Raw genomic sequence first — 20,775 nt, 5'->3', positions numbered from 1 at the left:
CAGTATGGCACTGGCACAAAAACAGAAATATAGATCAATGGAACAGGATAGAAAGCCCAGAGATGAACCCACACACATATGGTCACCTTATCTTTGATAATGGAAGCAAGAGTATACAATGGAGAAAAGACAGCCTCTTCAATAAGTACTGCTGGGAAAACTGGACAGCTACATGTAAAAGAATGGAATTAGAACACTCCCTAACACCATACACAAAAAGAAACTCAAAATGGATTAAAGACCTAAATGTAAGGCCAGACACTATCAAACTCTTTGTGAAAAACATAGGCAGAACACTCTAAGACATAAATCACAGCAAGATCCTTTTTGACCCACCTCCTAGGGAAATCGAAATAAAAATAAACAAATGGGACCTAATGAAACTTAAAACATTTTGCATTTTGCAAAGGAAACCATAAACTAGACCAAAAGACAGCCCTCAGAATGGGAGAAAATATTTGCAAATGAAGCAACTGACAAAAGATTAGTCTCCAAAATTTACAAGCAGCTAACGCAGCTCAATATCAATAAAACAAACAACCCAATCCAAAAATGGGCATAAGACCTTAATAGACATTTCTCCAAAAAAGATAATACAGACTGCCAACAAACACATGAAAGAATGCTCAACATCACTAATCATTAGAGAAATGCAAATCAAAACTACAATGAGGTATCACCTCACAACAGTCAGAATGGCCATCATCAAAAAATCTACAAACAATAAATGCTGCAGACGGTGTGGAGGAATAGGAACCCTCTTGCCCTGTTTGTGGGAATGTAAATTGATATATCCAGTATGGAAAACAGTATGGAGGTTCCTTAAAAAACCAGAAATAGAACTATCATATGACCCAGCAATCCCACTACTGGGCATATAACCTGAGAAAACCATAATTCAAAAAGAGTCATGTACCACAATGTTCACTGCAGTTCCATTTACCATAGCCAGGACATGGAAGCAACCTAAGTGTCCATCAACAGACGAATGGATAAAGAAGATGTAGCACATATATACAATGGAGTATTACTCAGCCATAAAAAGAAACAAAATTGAGTTATTTGTAGTGATGAGGTGGATGGACCTATAGTCTGTCATATAGAGTGAAATAAGTCAGAAAGAGCAAAACAAATACCGTATGCTAACACATATACATGGAATCTAAAAAAAAAAATGGTTATGAAGAACCTAGGGGCTGGAAAGGAATAAAGACACAGACGTAGAGAATGGACTTGAGGACAAAGGGAGGGATAAGGGTAAGCTAGGACAAAGTGAGAGAGTGGCACTGACATATATACACTACCAAACGTAAAATAGATAGCTAGTGGGAAGCAGCTGTATAGCACAGGGAGATCAGCTCGGTGCTTTGTGACCACCTAGAGGGGTGCGATAGGAAGGGTGGGAGGGAGACACAAGAGGGAGGGGATATGGTGATATATGTATACATATAGTTGATTCACTTTGCTGTACAGTAGAAACTAATACAACATTGTAAAGCAACTATACTCCAATAAAAATTTTAAAAAAAGGAAAAAAAGACTGTGATGTTTTAAATGAGTCACCATCAAAATGGATTCAGATTTAGCGTCATGTTCGATGCTGACAACATTAACAACTTACCAAAACAGAAAAGAGTCAGGTTTTACATTGGCCTATGGCAGGTTGATCATAACCATAGTCCTATAAGTCTTCCAAGTTTAAGAAAATTAGAAATAGAGAAAAATAGGAAATAAAGTAGGCCCCAAATGGTAAGAAGCAGGAAAAATATAATTTTTTAAAAAGTACTAAAGATGTGAAAAAACTCTTTCTTTAACTGATAGATGCTGAACAAAATAGAAAAATCTACCTTTTGGTCAAAATGCTTGAAAATCTGCTTTAAAAAAAAAAAAAGGAAATCTCGCGACTTCCCTGGTGGTCCTGTGGCTAAGTCTCCACGCTCCCAATGCAGGGGTCCCGGGTTCGATCCCTGGTCAGGGAACTAGATCCCGCATGCCGCAACTAGAGATCACGCATACCACAATTAAAGATCCCGCAGGCCGCAACTAAAAGATCCCGCATGTGGCAATGAAGATCCCATGTGCTGCAACTAAGAGCTGGTGCAGCCAAATAGATAAATATTTAAAAAAAAAAAAAGAAAACCTCAGTGACATTTCTCCTGTGTACTTAACAACATGACTAGGATTAATGCTGTTAAATTTATGTTATCACTCTCTCCTTAGAAGTCTCCTTTTTTGGTCTTTATGGCACTGTATTCTCTTAAAAAAAAACTTTCTTTTCTGCTTGCCCATTCCATATAGGTGGTGCCAGAACTACATCTTTAACCCCAAAGTCTTCTTATTCTGTAAGGTCTGGCCTGACTAATCATACTTAATCACATAGTTGCAACCACCACTGTTATGCTAACAACTCAACCTCAGGCTCCCCGCAAGCCCCACCACATAGTCCTGTCACATGGATGTCTCCAACCAGACTCTAGAAGCACCTCAGGCTCTCTTGTACAACACTGAACACATCAGATTTCCCCCAAAACCTTCTCTTTCTCTTATCTTTCTGTTTAAGGTGGGAGCACCATACACCCATGCCAGGTCCTCAATTCCTATCTCATCTCCTACATTCAATTTATCACCATGTCCTGCTGATTGGACTTCTTTAATATTTCTGGAACTCATTCCTTCTACCACTCCTCTAATTCAGGCCCTCCTTAAGTCTCAGATCTCCTCCCTTCTAAGCCCAAGCTCCTTAACTTAACATATATGTCTACCACAGTATGGCATTTATCATTCCAATACTTTTCCTGATATTAGTTGCCACACACGTGGTATTTTTATGACAGTGAACTGGTTGAGATTTCCCCCATGCTTATATATACCATACTGCTTTACTAGAAAAATCTGTCTGTTTTATACTGACCCCTTTGCTTAAAATTTAATTTTCCCTATAGTAATTCACTCCCAAACAATCTGAATATCTGAAGGGAGGAAAAAGACTATCTCTATTTTTTTTTAGAGACTAAATATACAAAGAAATTTCTCAAATAGCAAAGCATTGACTTTCCAACTGTGCAAAAAACACAGACATTGCTTAATCAAGCCTCCTTTTAATAAGCTGTTGAATTCTGTACTATATTGCAGAATTCATTTCAAGTGTCTATGTACTATCATAAAAAAATAAACTTTTATGAAAACCACAATTGGACTCAAGATGATCATCCTATTTTAAAAATAAGATCAATTCATGAATAAACCTACAAAACTGACTATCTTGTGGTAGCAGCTTTATTTTTTTTAAATGCATGGATAGAAGTGACTTAGTATCTCCTAAAGGACAAAAAAAATAAGAATCTCATTTTTGCTAGTTGAGAAAAGGACAAATTTATAGAAATGGCTTCCAGAACATTAAAAATAAAACATAAACTACTTCTTATAAAAATTCATGTTTCAAATAAGGTCTCAATTAAGCTTTCTTTCACAAGAATCTATTTACTCCAAGAAAACACAGCTCATAATAAAAAGAAACTCAGCTGTACCTCAATTTAAAAAAAAAAAGAAAGAAAACTAAGTTATCACAACTTGTGGCAATATATTTAAAAAACTAAAATTTTTATCAATCTTAGTTATAGAACAGACTAAATATTGTATTTACCTTTTTTTTTTTTTTTTTTTTTTTGCGGTATGCGGGCCTCTCACTGTTGTGGCCTCTCCCGTTGCAGAGCACAGGCTCCAGACACGCAGGCTCAGCGGCCATGGCTCACAGGCCCAGCCGCTCCGCGGCATGTGGGATCTTCCCGGACCGGGGCACGAACCCGTGTCCCCTGCATCGGCAGGCAGACTCTCAACCACTGCGCCACAAGGCAAGCCCTGTATTTAATTTTTAAACATTTCATAGAGATGAAAATACATGTTTTCTGAGATGAAACTAGAGATATGTATATCAAAATTTAGTGGTTTCCCAACTGTGGGCCAGGAAAGACAAAATCTTGACAACACAGGACAACAGACACTGCATCTGCTTTTATTTACTCCAGGAGACCTTGGTCAATTATGCATTGCACCTTTCCAGAGGAATCTGGAATAAGCTACAGAGAGAGATCAGAAGCAGAAGTCAAATACACAAAGGATTCCTTTCATCTACCTTAATGGAGTTAGGTGCTGTGATCATATAGTTGAAAAGGAGTGATGGATAGAAAAAGACCTCTTGAAAACCTGATAAATAAATGCTGCACCTCTTCTCCAGAGTAAAATGCACACAGGTATATGTCTACAGTAGAGACCTCAAGTTAAGAACCTCTACTCTGAATGAGGGATAGAAATAGAAAGTCACGATCTGGCACACACCATAGTAATAACTGTTGGAAGCAACAATCATCAATGGATGGTAAAATTAGTGGGTAAGAGTATGATGAAAGGGCTTCCCTGGTGGCACAGTGGTTGAGAGTCTGCCTGCTGATGCAGGGGACACGGGTTTGTGCCCCGTTCCGGGAAGATCCCACATGCCACGGAGCAGCTGGGCCCGTGAGCCATGGCCGCTGAGCCTGCACGTCCGGAGCCTGCGCTCCGCAACGGGAGAGGCCACAACAGTGAGAGGCCCGCGTATCGGAAAAAAAAAAAAAAAAGAGTATGACGAGAAACAGGATATTTGCAAAGACTCAAGAAAATCTCCCCCAACAAGATATTTATAAGCGACAAAGGGAAAAAATAACACGGCAGTGAAGGAACCTGGTAGATACCACCTTAACCAAGTGATCAGTTAACATACAGCAATGAAATGTATCAATTTCACATTATTGCTAAAAAAAAAAAAAATGCATGATCTTAACCAAATCATGAGGAAACACCAGACAAACCCATACCGAGCAACATTCTACAAAATAACTGGCCATGAAGAGAAGAAGGGAGGGACCTGTTGATAGAAAGGGAGATGGAGCTGGGGACAGTGTAGCAGCAGTCATTTTTTTTAATGATGCAAAGACTTGAGCATATTCAAATGATTAGGAGGAGGAACTTTGTCTTTGACGATCACTCCTACCCTTCCAAGACTAGCTCTCTGTACTCTGACCTTATGGCATTCCCTCTCACCTCCTCCAAAACCTTCCGTCGACTATACCATATATCTTATTTGCATTTTCAGATTCCTTTTCTTCTACATACATGTCTGTACTTTAAGAAAATCTACAGTCTTCTGATACCTCTTAATATGCTCCCATTTTCCTCTCCTTTATTTTCAAGCCTCTTGAAAATAGTCCACATACTAACTGCCTCTAATAAGCATCCATCACCCTTATTTTACTGAAATTGCTCACTTGAAAGTACCAAAAATAAAACTGCCAAAAATCAAGCTTTTTCTTGATCTTTGTGTTCTCCTGTCCTTCAATCCTCTTCTGTTGATCCTCTCTTGTGCTTTATCTTCTATGAACATTTACCAGGTTGGTTTCCCCTTGGCTTTCCCCAGCCCTCCCTCTGCCTCCTGTCCTCTAAAAGGCAAGTGTTTCCCAAGATTTTATTCTTAACCTTCCCCCCACCTCTTTTCTCATTGGTTATTCCACTGGCAAAGATCAAACCTATACCCACATATTCTTATTCATTCATTGAGTATTAATTACATGGCAGGTGCTCTGTTATCTGCTATGTTAAGTATAACAACAACAATAGATAAGACTTTTCCATTTTCTTTATTTCATTATTCTTGAGGAATATACTGTGTGACCCTAGCCTTTTTCCTGAGCTCCATGCTCACATTTCCAAATACCTTTTAAAAATATCTCCATAAGGATTGTTCAAACTCAACATGCTTAATCAAATCGAGCTCATGACTTCTTCCCCAAACCAGGCCCTCCTCCTAATGTCTATTTCAATTAAAGTTTCACTGATTCTCCTGCCGTCCGGTATTCATTACTTTTGATTCCTCAAACAATATAAGTGTAACCTCTAAATATCTCATGCATCCATGAACGCGCTTCATTCTCACTGCCACTGTTCCAATGGGAGCCTTCATTACTTCCTGCTTCTTTACTAAAAGAGCTAATTGGAGCAGGCACCATATCTCAATATGTCTAGTCCTCAGTTGTCCTTAAGGTGATGAAATTTTACCTGCTGGAAAAGAGGGACTGAATCATGCCATCTATAACATCTATTTCAGCAGCAAGATACATGATTACGTGGTTTACCGCAACCTTATTAAGAATAATTTTTAAAATCCTCCCACTGGGACTTCCTTGGTGGCACAGTGGTTAAGAATCCACCTGCCAATGCAGGGTACACCGGTTCGATCCTTGACCCAGGAACATTCCACATGCTGTGGAGCAACTAAGCCCGTGTGCTACAACTACTGAGCCTGCCCTCTAGAGCCTGTGAGCCACAACTACTGAAGCCTGCACACTCTAGGGCCCGCGTGCTGCAACTACTGAAGCCTACATGCCTAGAGCCCATGCTCTGCAACAAGAGAAGCCACCGCAATGAGAAGCCTGTGCACTGCAACAAAGAGTAGCCCCTGCTCGCCACAACTAGAGAAAGCCCACGTGCAGCAACAAAGACCCAATGCAGCCAAAAATTAAATAAATAATTTTTTTAATTAAAAAAAAATAATAAATCTTCCCATAAATAAAAAAGTCCTACTGTATAGCCCAGGAAACTATACTCAATATCCTGTGATCAACCATAATGGAAAAGAGTATAAAAAAAGAATGTCTGGGGCTTCCCTGGTGGCACAGTGGTTGAGAGTCCGCCTGCCAATGCAGGGGACACGGGTTCGTGCCCCGGTCCGGGAAGATCCCACATGCCGCGGAGCGGCTGGGCCCGTGAGCCATGGCCGCTGAGCCTGTGCGTCCGGAGCCTGTGCTCCGCAATGGGAGAGGCCACAACAGTGAGAGGCCCGCGTAACGCTTAAAAAAAAAAAAAAAAAAAAAAAAAAAGAATGTCTGTATCTGTATAACTGAGTCACTTTGCTGTACAGCAGAGACTGGCACAGCACTGTAAATCAACTCTACTTCAATAAAAAAAATAAAATTTAATTTTAAAAAATCCAAACGTTTTTCTTATTAATTCAATGTCAAATTATTTGTTTATTTTATACAACATTTAATTGGCAGTGAGGATGGATGCTTTATAGTGCAATTGGATTCAAAGATAAGAATATGAAAAGAGGATTATAAACTTATAAGAGTGCTATAATTTTTTAGAAAAAAATGAAAGAAAATCGACGTGCAAAAGATCACCCAAGATTTTTAACTTTCCTCCCAACTTGCCCTTTGGTTATGTAGTTATATACCCAGAGCATATGCAAATTTAAAATTTTAAATGTAAGCAAAATTATTGGCTAAAAGGAGAAAACGTTACTATTTTAGGATCTCTTTGCTTCCTGATTCTTTCTTAAAATAGTCTATAAAATGATTAAAATACTTTAATCAGTACTGTCAAACTTTATTAACGCAGTCTGATCATATTTGTAAAGAAGGATGTTAAAAACAACTGAATAGCAAATCCATTAAGTACTTTAATATATCAGCAACATATTGTACCAGACTATAAATCTCAGACTTAACAGGAGATGCTGGAGAGAAAAAAGGGTTACAAGTTTTGGGCCCAACAGAGGCCCAAGCATCTTAACCTCCTTGCATTAATGCCCCCTTTGCCCTCTGTCTGCTCAACACTTAAAGTGTGGAAACACAACACTGAAGTTTTCCTAGTTCTCTCATATACCTGTTTAATCTTCCCAGCAGGATTCTCAGGTCTTCAAGGAGTGAGAACCCTGTTTTTTTATGTCATATTGGTGCAAAACTGGCTCACAGCAGGCTTTCAGTGTTTATGGAATGAAAATGTAAACATTCAGTTAAAAGACGCTGTTATGTAAGTTTAGAAAGAATTTTTTTATGAAGAATACTTATCTATGCCCACACTTGATATGAAAACAGAACTGACAGGTTTAACTGTCAGCATGAGAGATGTAGCCTACATATTTCAAAACTTTTCTATACGGATTTTTAAATAAAATAATTGTGGTATAACTTTTCTTGTGAAATTTAAAAAGAAAGAAGGGAGCAGTGCATATATATTTTTTCTGGAATGAATACTGGTGATCATTCCTCAATGTAGAAATTAGATCAACCATAAGGCTCATGTCCTGCCCTTCAAGCTACAGAACTTCCAGAGACCTAATTTCTCAAATAGAAATCAGAAAAAATGCAGAAAGATCCTTCTGGACAAAGCACCCCATATAGCAGCTTTAACCACCTAACACATGGATACAAAGTAGTTCAAGATAAAAGCAGCTGCATGACCTAAAATCATAAACTGTCTAAGCCCTGTTCTAGATTTGCTTCTGATTTGATAAAAGACCTTAGGCAAACAATTCATCTGGAGGTCTGTGTCCTCGTTTACTAAATGAGAATATCCTCAAGGGGTACTGTACAATGCCACTATTCATGAATCAATGCAGTACTAGAAAAATATTTAAAGCTGTAAAACCTATTAAAATATAAATTATTATTAATACAGTCATGATCTAATGAAAATAGATTCCAAAGAACTTCAAATACTCAAAATGGTTACAGGGTAACAGCACTGAAGAAGCCAAAGAAAAATGAAAAAAATTTATATTTCAAGTTCTTTATTTTGAAATATCAGAATAGGATCAGATTGATTTTTGGTTGCTCTATCACCTGCTATGGGTGACTTAGATAAGTCACTTTCCTCTCTAAGCCTCCACTTCTTTCTAGTAATGGTGCTTATCTCATAGGTTATGGTAAAGATTAAATAAGATAACCTCTGGCACACAGTAAACCTTAAAAAGAAAACCACTTGCCTGTTATTATTACAAATACTATTATCCTTGTAGTAGTTGTCATCATCATCGTCATCATCATCATCATCACTGCTCTCTCAAGGAAGTAGCATATGACAGAAAGAAGCTACACTTTGGAACTGGACAGATCCTGGTTCAAATCTTACCACTGCTATTTATCAGTTGTATGACCATAGCCCCCTAAAGACTCTTATTTCACCTATAAGATGTGGAAGTCACCTCCATCCTAAGGATGTTTTGAGGATTAAATGCAGTCATATAAAGCACCTAGCACAACAGAGGTCCCCTCAATGAAAGTTATTTTTTATCTCCCTTGATCCTTTTTAAATGAATTATCTAAGTCTGTCAAACATTTAACATATGAGTAGATAAGAGTTGGCCTGAGCAAGATGGCAACATGGTAAGGAGCCACGGCCTGAGTTCTGACTAATACAGAGGCCAGAGTAAACATAGAGAGACCTTTTCCAACTGTCCTAGTGACAACTGGGACATATTATAACAATACGGTTGCAAAGGATTTGGTGCAGGTACTAGAATTCAATCATTCTCAAAAAACAAGTCAATGTTTTTCCCTATTTGCTAAAATAAGTAAACGGCACTTATACAAGATAAAACTCTCATCTTCTGATCAATAGCACTGTTATTCAATGTATTAAGAGTTGCTTTTAGTGACTTGTAACATTTAGGCAGCATATTAAAAAAAGTTAATCCTTATTTTTCTACTAATAAAAGAGAATCAAGAATTATCCGAGGGCTTCCCTGGTGTCGCAGTGGTTGTGAGTCCGCCTGCCAATGCAGGGGACACGGGTTCGTGACCCGGTCCGGGAGGATCCCACATGCCGCGGAGCGGCTGGGCCCGTGAGCCATGGCCGCTGAGCCTGTGCGTCCGGAGCCTGTGCTCCACAACGGGAGAGGCCACAACAGTGAGAGGCCCGCGTACCGCAAAAAAAAAAAATTATCCGAAACAGAGAATACATTAAAATATTATGTAATTGTTTAAAGTGCATTTTATATGTAATATTAAATATGTATATTGTATAATAAGGAACTTGACATTATTGTGTCAAACAAATTAACAAGATTCTAGTGTGAAAAGAGTTACTGGTTTAGAAAAGTTGAAAAAAAGCATTTGAAGTTCCCCATCCTGGCTTTCTACTCCCCAAATTAACACTATATAGAGTGTCTCCTGTCAGCCAGACATAAAAACTTAATCACAATTTATTTGTAGCTTAGCTAATTTGTAACAGCTTATATTTGAGAAATGCAAGCAATGTATAATGACTTAAAAGTCTTCCTCTCCGGCTCTTTGGACACAAGACTCTTTGGCTCACAGGACAATAAACAGAATTAATGATAAAAATGTCAACAAGTAAGGTAAGGAAAAAAATTAGAGTAATAGATTTATAAGGGTTAGAATATCAACAATTTAGGCTTTTCTTGGGTTATTTTACCTTCAAAGACAAATGAAAGTTAATATGGTAGCAAAAAATCTTAATCTCCTTATTTCTCCATAAGTGTCATAATATGTCATATAAATTTTCATATTTCTGTTCTTTAACCTATTTTTCTTTTCAAAAAGTTCCTATAATCTATTTAGCAAAACAATTGCATAAAAAATATTTAAGTTACCTTCACATTAACAAGTGGATAAGTTACAGTAAATATTTACATAGACAAACATGGGGTATATGTCAACATTTTCTTGACAGATGGTAACTTATTTATTTCATCAGTATCTCTCTCCTTTTCTATATCCACTCAGTTCATTGACATCTTACAGAAGCAATAGCCAATAAATGTCAAAGTGATTCAACCTGGTTAGTACTTTTTAAAGCAAATTAAAGTCTATCAGTTTGGCAAAGTACATGTATGGAAATACTCAATATTGACAAGAATCCATGAGGCAATCACTCAGTGCACACTGATGAGAGTATGAGTTGGAACACCCTTTCTGGAAAGCAATTTGGCGATATATGTGTATTGAGACTCTTGAATATGTCTAGACCCTTTGATTATATTTCCAGCATTCAAGTCTAAAAAAATCATCCAAGGTAATAACAAGATCTAAGTACAGAGATATTCACCAAAGAGTTATTTATAATAGTGAAAACTTAGAAAGAACCTGAATGACCAACAACATGGGAAGGTAGATAAAAATGGGAATAGTAAATATATAATGTCACATCTATTTGATGAAATACTGTACAGACACTAAAAGTCATATTTTTGAGGAATATCTAATATCACAGGAAAATGCTCCTAAAAAAATATCAGGTTTTAAAAAAAGCAGACTGTAAAACTTTATCTGCATGGTATACCATTTTTGTAAAAATTACTATACTTGATTAAATAGATATGAATATAGGCATCATAGAAAGAAATACAGAAAATATTCACACTGTTGGTCTTGAAGGGGAAGATAAATAATTTTTATATTCTTCCCTATGCTCTTTATCATTTGCTCTATTATACTATCCTTCTTTACTATGTTTATTTTGTTTCCCCCACTAAAACATAAGCTCTATGATGGGAGGAATTTGTTTCTTCTGTTCACTGTACCTAGACACACAGCAGTCATTTCAATAAATATTTATTAATTAATAAATACTATATGTGTATACACACACATATATATATCTATAAAATGAGCATTTATGACTTTATTAATCAGAAGAAATAAACATTATTTTGAAAGAAAATATAAATTCCCTACTACAGAATTATTAACCTAATTCTGATCTTCAAGAGTAGTAATTGAGTTCAACCTCTCATTTCATCATCAATTATCCAAAATCCTGCATGAAAAAAAGCAGTCTATGGCCATGACCCCCAATTCGGATTTGGGAGTTTTGTCAAGGTTTCCAGCTGAAATGTCAATTAGAAATTACTTGGACATCAGTCATATGTGCATACAATGTCAACCACACTGAAAACCCCAAACTTTTTCTCCTTAGCACCCACTAGATGGCCACAGGTATTTCTCATCTAGGTTGGCCCACCTACATTAGGAAACCTCACCTGATGGTTATGTGGACACTGCCTTTCCCTTGATCCCAGACATCAAAGTCAACGGTTAAGAATATTAAAGAAATTTCTAAATAAAATAAAGATCTTTCACTCTAACAAACATGAGTAGCTGGTAATCAATTGGTAACTTCAAATATTTAGAATTCAGATGGTAATTATTCATTCTGATGACTCAAAATAGATGTCAAAAGGACAGATATATTTTCCATTGGAAAGCCCCCTGGTCCCATCCAGAGCCTATTTATTCTTAATTTACTTAAAATTTTAACAAGGTTGACTAACCAAAAGAGAAACCTGTCATAAAATGTAAGTGTCAGTTACATTCCAAACAGTTTTTAGGTGCCAGAGATAAGCAAAATAGTTACAGTCTAGTGGGGAAGACAATCAATATGAAAACAAAGAAATAATTAGGTAAATTTAGAGAGTGATAGGTGCTCTGAAGATTACATTATGCATATGACAGCAGGGTTCATGTGGAAAGGGCATGGGCGTGATCAGTGATTATAGAATGTTATGAGAATTTATAAGCTGAATGACGAGGAGGCAGGAATGTACAGATCTGGGAGAAGGTCATTCCAAGCAGAGGAAATATCAGATACAAAGGCTCTGAGGTTGGAAAGCACTTGGTCTATTTTTAAAAGAACAAGAAGGTCACTGTAGCTGGAGTCTAGAAAGCAAGGGAAAGAAGAAAGAAGATGAGGTTGACAAGGTTGGGTCCTGTAGAGTGTGGTGCCCTTGTTAAAGGGTCTGGATTTTATTCTGGGTGTGATGGGATTGCATGGATTTAAACAAGAAACTGATAGGATCCGATTATGAACAAACGGTAAGGAATATTAACTGCCAAATAAGAGAGAAGAAAAAATGTGAATATCAGATACAATCTCATAAATAGCCTGAAGCAACTTAGAGACAGGACTAACACGCCTATATCTCCATCACAGGCTCTGAAGGTGTCAGTGCATTACAGCATCCTAAACAGCTGATGTTTATCATAATAAGTAGGATTCACCAAGAAAACATGAAAGTATAAAATACTACCATACATTTACATAGCACTTTAAATATTTTATAAATGGTAAAATAGATATCATCTGAAAATATGCTTTTTAGAATGGCAAGGAGAATATAATATCAGAGTTTCATCTAAATGATTTATTTTATGCTTCAAGAAATAAATCTTTAGCTAATCAATAAACTTAGTTACCTGAAATAACTCCATTTCTGAGATTTCTGAATAGGCAAAGTTTTAAGCTGTCTTTAAAATAATCAACGTACAAAAATCCCTTTCTCTTCCTTACTTTGCATTGCAACCATCATCTAGGTATAAAATCCACTCAAAAAATATGTTTTTAAATCCACGCTCGACCAGACAAAACCAGTTCTTTCATCGTCACTTAAATATATTCCTATCCCCTCTCCTCTACACAGGCTGTGGTCTCATGTTCTGATCTCTCTCCTCAGCTGCCCACTATCTCAACTCAAATCCCATCTCCTTCATTTCATCCTCATTGGGTCCCGAAAAGAAGCAAGCATTATAAAAGTACATTTTTTTCCCATTTATAATTAGAAATAAAGTGAACATTTGGCATTATGTGAATAAAATGGATTTCTTTAAATACACTTCTGTGCTTCATCCACAAAGCATTACTTTTTTAATTGCTGGAAGTCTGAACTTCTCAGATTTTCCCACCATATGATGCTAAGTTTGCTCACCAATGTTTAAGGTAGTTATTGTCAAATCACTTTAAGTACATTTTTCCTTTTGTAATTAATTAGTCATCTATGCGACAATGTGAATATTCTGGTCTCCAAAAATTCTTTCACTCAGCGCTTCTTACAATTTCACTCTTTTAATTATAAGTAACAGTGTATACTCCTGGGAAAGCTTCAAATTTAAAGAGCTATGAATGTTCTTTCCTCGCCCCACCCCAAATGCCCAGTCATACCTCCACAGAGGTCAGCTCTGTTTACTGATTCTTGTGTTTCCTTCTGGAAATTTTCAATGTATACACAAATATTTACACATTTCTTGTTTTTTTCTAAATCACAAATGGGACCATATTATATATACTGTCTTGCAACTTCATTTTTTTCCCATTAATATATCCTGGACTTCTTTCCTATCACCTCTTATAGATTCATCTCATGTTTTCAAATGGTGACAGAGAATTCTGTTTACCATTATTTATTTAATTAGTCTCCTAAATGTACATCATTATAATTTTCACTTCCAGTTTTATATGATATCAAACAATGCTACAATAAACATCCTTGTATATATAACTTTACACGCTTTGTGTGAATAACATTGGAAAGAAAAATTGTTAGAAATATTACTGCTGGATATAAATATGTTTAATTTCTTTTCTTTTGATAGAAAATCACCAAATTTTCTTTCAAAATTGCATCAATCTACGCTCCCATTAACAGCAATGCTAATTCCTCATCCCATCTTCCTCATCAACAATGGACATTAGCAAATTATTTAATCTTTACCAATCTGATAGGTGAAGGAAAAACAGCAGCTCATTAGTGTTTTAATTTTTATTTTTTTAACAAGAAGATTAAGCATCTTGTCATGAATTTATTGAATATTTGAAATCTTTTCTCTATGAAATGTTTAAAGCCTCTGTCCTTTTTTCTATTAGGTATTCCTAACAAAGAACAATATTTAATATTTTAAATTTTTTTTTTTTTGGCGGTACGCGGGCCTCTCACTGTTGTGGCCTCTCCTGTTGCGGAGCACAGGCTCCGGACGCGCAGGCTCAGCGGCCATGGCTCACGGGCCCAGCTGCTCCGCGGCATGTGGGAACTTCCCGGACCGGGGCACGAACCCGCGTCCCCTGCATCGGCAGGCGGACTCTCAACCACTGCGCCACCAGGGAAGCCCAATATTTAATATTTTAAGCAATATATTTAAAGAAATGTACAACAAGCTTCATTATAATTTTCAAAAAATATTATTTTAATTGGTAACCTACACCTAAGTACTCTCTCCAAAAAGCTGCAGTTCCTGGGAGTATATATCTAATTTCAGTATGTTTAATAAACCTTTATAAACTTGACCTTTATATTGAGAATACATTAATAAATGTGCTAGAGAATTTCCTATATTAAAATCGCCTTAATTCTTTTTTAAAAAAAAACAAATTTCTATAGGCAATTAATAGGAAGCAACTGAAAATTAAGAAATCAGCATATTGATCTTTAGCTAACATTTTAGAACCACTCATTTCAACTATGCCTTCTTATTTATTTATTTTTTATTTATTTATTTATTTTGCAGTACGCGGGCCTCTCACTGCTGTGGCCTCTCCCGTTGCGGAGCACAGGCTCCGGACGCACAGGCTCAGCGGCCATGGCTCACGGGCCCAGCCGCTCCGCGGCATGTGGGATCTTCCCGGACCGGGGCACGAACCCGTGTCCCCTGCATCGGCAGGCGGACTCCCAACCACTGAGCCACCAGGGAAGCCCCTGCCTTCTTATTTAGTACTAAACTAAGAAGGCGTTTCCAAGAACAGGAAAACCAAAAACCTAAATTAAATCTGTCTTGAGAGAGCACAGTACATCCATCTTTCACTATTACATGAGTTACTCTTTTTCTACTTCAAAAATCCATTTCTTAAAGACCAGGAGTAAACAATCACGTGTTGGAGTGTGGTAAGCACTTGCCTGATCGATGTAAAAAGCCGTGCCTGCGCGGATCTCTCGACGCTGTTTGAGATCAGTTTCGGTGGTGTCTCTTGATAAGGCGATGTATTCAACCTCCCGTTTGGTCAACTCCTGAAGAGCAGAGCATGTCCCAAAATAAAAATCAAGTTCCCAACATATGCTTTGGAGCCAGTTATCTGACAATGTCACTCTACAGAAGAGAATTTTAAATGTAATTCTAGATTAAAGCCTTTTGAGCCTCAGCTTTAAGAAAAATGCAATAAATTCAGCATTAACCAAAATATGCATATATCTCTCCTCAGAGCTCTACTTTTACTGTACACAATAATTTATGACTTAATTACTTACTACTTAAGCAATAATAATCAAAATTAGATCTTATAAATCTTAATGTCTCCTGTAGAGTTCTTTTCAAATATCAAGAGTAATAATTTGGCTATTATTTGATTTTCAGACAAACGATAGTCATCTCTGTAAGTAGTGTTCATCTTTTTTTTAAAGGGTGATTTAAATTAATTTACTCCAGGAGCCAATGTTTACCAACTATATATTGATACAATATGTTAGGTATTTAACAAGTGTGAAAATAAGGTAAATATCAATAGTCAGGAGAGACACATATATAACTATTCAGGAAGGAAAAGAAGAAGTAAGATGAGAAGGAGGAGGGGGGTAAGGGGGTTATTATTTCACACACAAAAAGTCATTTGATTTGAAGGAGAAACCATCCAGAATCCATTTCTTTTAGAACAATTAATCTATCCCTAAATTAATTTTGCCATATATGTAGCAACTATGTACAAAAAGTTTTTAACATTATCCTTGGTTTTACAACGTTGAATTAAAAGCAATGACGTGCTCCAATCCAATAAGGCATACAATATGTTTTTACTCAACAGGAAGAACAAATTAATTTACTGGACGAGTATAAAGAAAAATGTTGAATGAGCATGCCATTAATGGTGAAAGGGGATATTTCCACACAATGGGATTTTTTTCTCCACCTTGTCTCCCTGTGATGTTGATAAAAATATATTATTATTGTCATTTAGTTTTTTAAAATGTGCTGGGTCCCATGCACCCATAAATTTCAGTATATGTGGAAAGAAGGGGAAAGTTTTAAATAGAGAAAACATACACCATAGTGGTGAAGATGTGGTGATACCAAATGATGTTTCTCTAAATAAGAATGAATTGCCCACGAGAGCACAATTTTGGAGTTAAGTAGCAGGTTTTCTTTTAGCAGATACCTCCTTCTGACTTCGCCTTCCTGTCTTGTTTAATTGATTGTCTGAATACGATCTCCCACACTGAAAAACCCTGTCATTCACATTGGTTGACAAAGTAGTGTATGCCTCTTACTGTTAAACGGTACCACGGTAGCACCCTGAACTGCCACAATGAGGATGTTATCCTCAGTCTTGAGTTTCCTGGGACTCTTCACCAGCCAAGACAAGCACCAAGGTCTCCTCAGCTGCTGCTTCACAGAATTGGTACCAGCAAGTTGACAAACAGCACCAGAAGCAGCAGATGGGAGAGGCGGCAGAAGTCTGTTGAGGATTTTTGAACTATCTACAAAACTCATTTCATATGAGTGAAATATGAAATAAACGCAACTATCAAATTATTTCTATTTAATTTCTCATTGGTTCAACAGGCTTGCCCCCAAATTTCTGCCTTTAAAGATGTCATCTACTCTGGCTATTACTATGCATAGGATCCTATAGCTAATGACAGCAGTACCCATTGCAGAGTTTGGAAGGCAGCTTAGGCTATTAAGTTTTCTTCCATGTATTTCCACATCCTAAAGCCGCCTCAGCTCTAATTCACAATTTAAAGTTTGGTGGTGGTTGTCTTTTTAAGATACAAGCTTTGTACTTATAAACTTGAGTTGCATTTTTGAGCCAACAAGACTCCTATAATCTCCTAGCCTGGCTCATTCCACATTTCTAACAAGCTTCAAAGTCTTGCGAGAAACAAAATCAAAGTGAGATATTGTGGCCTTTGAAATGAGCCAGCCAGTGAGCGCACATCTTAAAACTAAAGAGGTTCTAGACCTGGGATTTTCGGTGGCTGACTCTGCATTCTTAGACAAGACACTTCTGCCTTGTAGATTAATAAAGTGAGGATAATACTACGATGGCACGTTGTACCTCACAAACTGGTTCTAGGAACAAATAAAAGATATGAAATTTATGAGCCAGAGGGAGTTCGTTTCTGATATGCCCATTCTATTTTTATCATTCCTGCCCTACATGATTTTGAAAGTACCAAGATAAATTCACCACCGAAATAGAAGAGTACACGAAGTACATTTCAATAGCTTAGAAATCAATTATTTATTATCAAGTTACAAAAGGAAACTTTAAGTAAGCTTTTTCTCTTCATCCTAAAAAGTATCTTTGGGACAGATCTACTTCATCTGATAGTGTTCTTCCATGAATCATTAGAACAATGCCTATTAACGCTGACAAAGTAGTAGAAAAAAAGTCCTGTAAAGTTTTTAAAATTTGTGTCGAGATTTGAATATTTCAACTCGCTTCACAACCATACTCAGAGAACTACAAACCTTTAAGGGGATAACATGTCAGAAAGGGGAAGCAATGTGAGATCTGAAGTCTAGCTCCATCATTTACATATAAAGCTTGAGTGAGTTATTTAATTTCTCTGAACTTATTTTTTCATCTATTTAAGAAAAAAAAAAAAAATGAGTGCAAGTTAACACATAAGAGAGATTCTGTAATCCTTAGGCTCCCTTTAAAGACCACATAACATCAAAAAGTCAGAATTATTTGGCTTTTCAAAATGTGGACCGAAGATAAAAGAATGCTTCCTGAATAGTATAAAACTACACTCTGTTTTGTAATCTAAGTGTTGCTGATTCTATCTGCTACTCATTGCCTGAATTTAGATAGATCTCTTTCCTACTGGAAGTGGAGGGTTTTCTACTTACAACAACATTTGCTAAAGCTATGAAAGGCAAATGTACATTTACTTCCCAAGTAACTTATTCACCCTTCAACGTCAACATTTTTAAAGCAATGACTAATCCTGATATTTTTGTAAATTCTTAATTTATTTACAAAATAGCTTATCATAGTTAAGACCCTTAGGAATCCACAGGAATTCATTGCTTACCAGGTACTGCATAGCGATAGAGCGGCGAAGAGGCCCAGGAGGTCCTATTAGAAAGACATCTTGCCCCAAAAGATCCTTCTGCATTATCCATCTTAGATGTTGAATTACTGATTGAGCCAGAGAGTCTGAAACTTTAAGGTGGAAAAAAGGTAAAATGAAATGCAAATCAGAATACTACATATAAGTCTTCAAGCAACCAATGCAGACAGTACATTAAGTTAAAAGATATATATATTATACATACATACACATATATACACACATGCACACACATGCATATATACATATACATTCATACATACATCTGGTGAATTTTCACACTGTTTTACAATAAAACCATTATTATCTAATGTTATAACAGAACAAAGTTTATTACATCACAAAGAGTCACATAATCCCATACTTAAAAGCTTATTAAGCAACAGGAATTCTCTGGTGGTCCAGTGGTTAAAACTTGGGCTTTCACTGCTGTGGACCCAGGTTTGATCCCTGGTCGGGGAAGTAAGATCCCACAAGTCCCATGGTGTGGTCAAAAAAAAAAAACAGCTTATAAGAATGCTTGAACAATGTGTCACCAAAGGAATGAAAGTGATTTTCAAGGGTGATATGAGCAGTTAGTACCATTACTTTGTCACAATTTTAAAGCCCATCTCTTTTGTTCTAAAAAGGGGATATGACCAAATCATCCCAGACAATTAATGATTGTCACAGTTTTGAAAAAATTTTTAAAGCTATAACTTAAGTTGGCACTGGGTTGTGAGATCTCTCAAACTTCACAGTTAGGAAGTCTGATGTAGACTTAAATGACTTCTTTAGAATTTAAGTCTATTCTACACCAACTCTTTTGGGAATAGAAGACTACTCCATATAATGCCCTTCTAAGTCTACTTTTTTTTTTTTTTTGCCACGTGGCATGCGGGATCTTAGTTCCCCGACCAGGGATTGAACCCATGGCCCCTGCATTGGGAATGTGGAGTCTTAACCACTGGACCACCAGGGAAGTCCCTAACTCTACTATTAAATCACCCATCAATCCACTCATCTTCTCCCTAAACATTTTTTTAAATGTTTGTATTAATACAATTAATTTGTGTTTGCTCACTTATAAGTCACCCAGTGACCTAGCAAGTGCTTCCCTAGGTATACAAGAAAAACTCTTGCCCTTATACATTGAGACGTATAGAATACTCACAGCAGTGTGGCTCAAAATAAAACTGGAGACAGGAGATGGATAAAAAGCACACAGTGGAATATTATATAACAACAACAAAAAAAACAGAATGAACTACCATCACTTCCAACAATATGTTTAACTCTTAAATAAGAAAAAAATTTGTCACAAAATAAATCATACATTAATGATTAATATCACTATTTTGATAAAGCTCAATAAACTAGCAAATTGAATTCTTTACAAATACATACATATGTGATAAAACAGTGCTTGAAAAAGCAAAAATGCAAAAGTGATAAATTCAGGATACTTGGACATGGAATCAGAGAGATTCTCATGGATAACTTCAACGGTATTCGTAACATTCTACTTCTTAAATTGGGTGTGGGTACAGTGTTTCTTTTACTATTATGTTGCATTTTATACATAAACACAATACTGATGTTATGTATATGTATATATATATATATGTATTGTGTAAATGTATATATAAAAAAAGTCTTTTGTATGTGTTGAATAACCCATACTTGTTAAACTTTGTTTAATCATCCAGGAAGGTCATGAAAGAATTCAAAGATCAAACTAAGAACACTTGCCTAGGACTAAAGCTGTGCTTCCCCCCGCCCCCTCCACCAACAGCATAATCTTGCTAGGGTGGTTCCCCCTACCCTCCCTGAAAAAAGTTAACATTGAATCATTGGAAAAAATAAAGATAAATTTCTGATTTTCTTAATCATGGTGGGAAGATCAAGGACAAAGTTTTGGGCAGACTGGTTGGTGTATCACATCACTGGGGTCACATTAAACCATTTTATAATTTCCCCAAAGCAATGCTTCTATGTCTGAAAATCAGGAGATTCATCACCCAAGTGGAGGTGCTTGGCTTCTCTCCTGTCCTCTATGAAGCCTCTACACCGTGCATGGGGGCAAAAACTGGTTCTTGGAGGGGGACTTGAGAATAATTCTT

General features: G+C 36.6%; 1 protein-coding gene across 1 annotated transcript in view; it reads right to left on the bottom strand.

Moving 5' to 3' along the window:
* VWA8 (von Willebrand factor A domain containing 8) overlaps window positions 1–20,775 on the bottom strand; it is a 348,433-nt gene that overhangs the window by 288,843 nt on the left and 38,815 nt on the right. The window contains exons 3-4 of the mRNA XM_065896053.1: window positions 18,635–18,765; window positions 15,497–15,607 (exon numbers count right to left, since the gene is read on the bottom strand). Coding sequence (XP_065752125.1) covers window positions 15,497–15,607; window positions 18,635–18,765 — 242 coding nt within the window. The remainder of the gene's footprint in view (window positions 1–15,496; window positions 15,608–18,634; window positions 18,766–20,775) is intronic.

This window comes from Phocoena phocoena, chromosome 18 (assembly GCF_963924675.1).
Source record: "Phocoena phocoena chromosome 18, mPhoPho1.1, whole genome shotgun sequence".
NCBI classification, from domain to species: Eukaryota; Metazoa; Chordata; class Mammalia; order Artiodactyla; family Phocoenidae; genus Phocoena; species Phocoena phocoena.
Note: the sequence above shows the minus strand (reverse complement) of the source record. Positions and strands in the feature narration are given on the sequence as shown.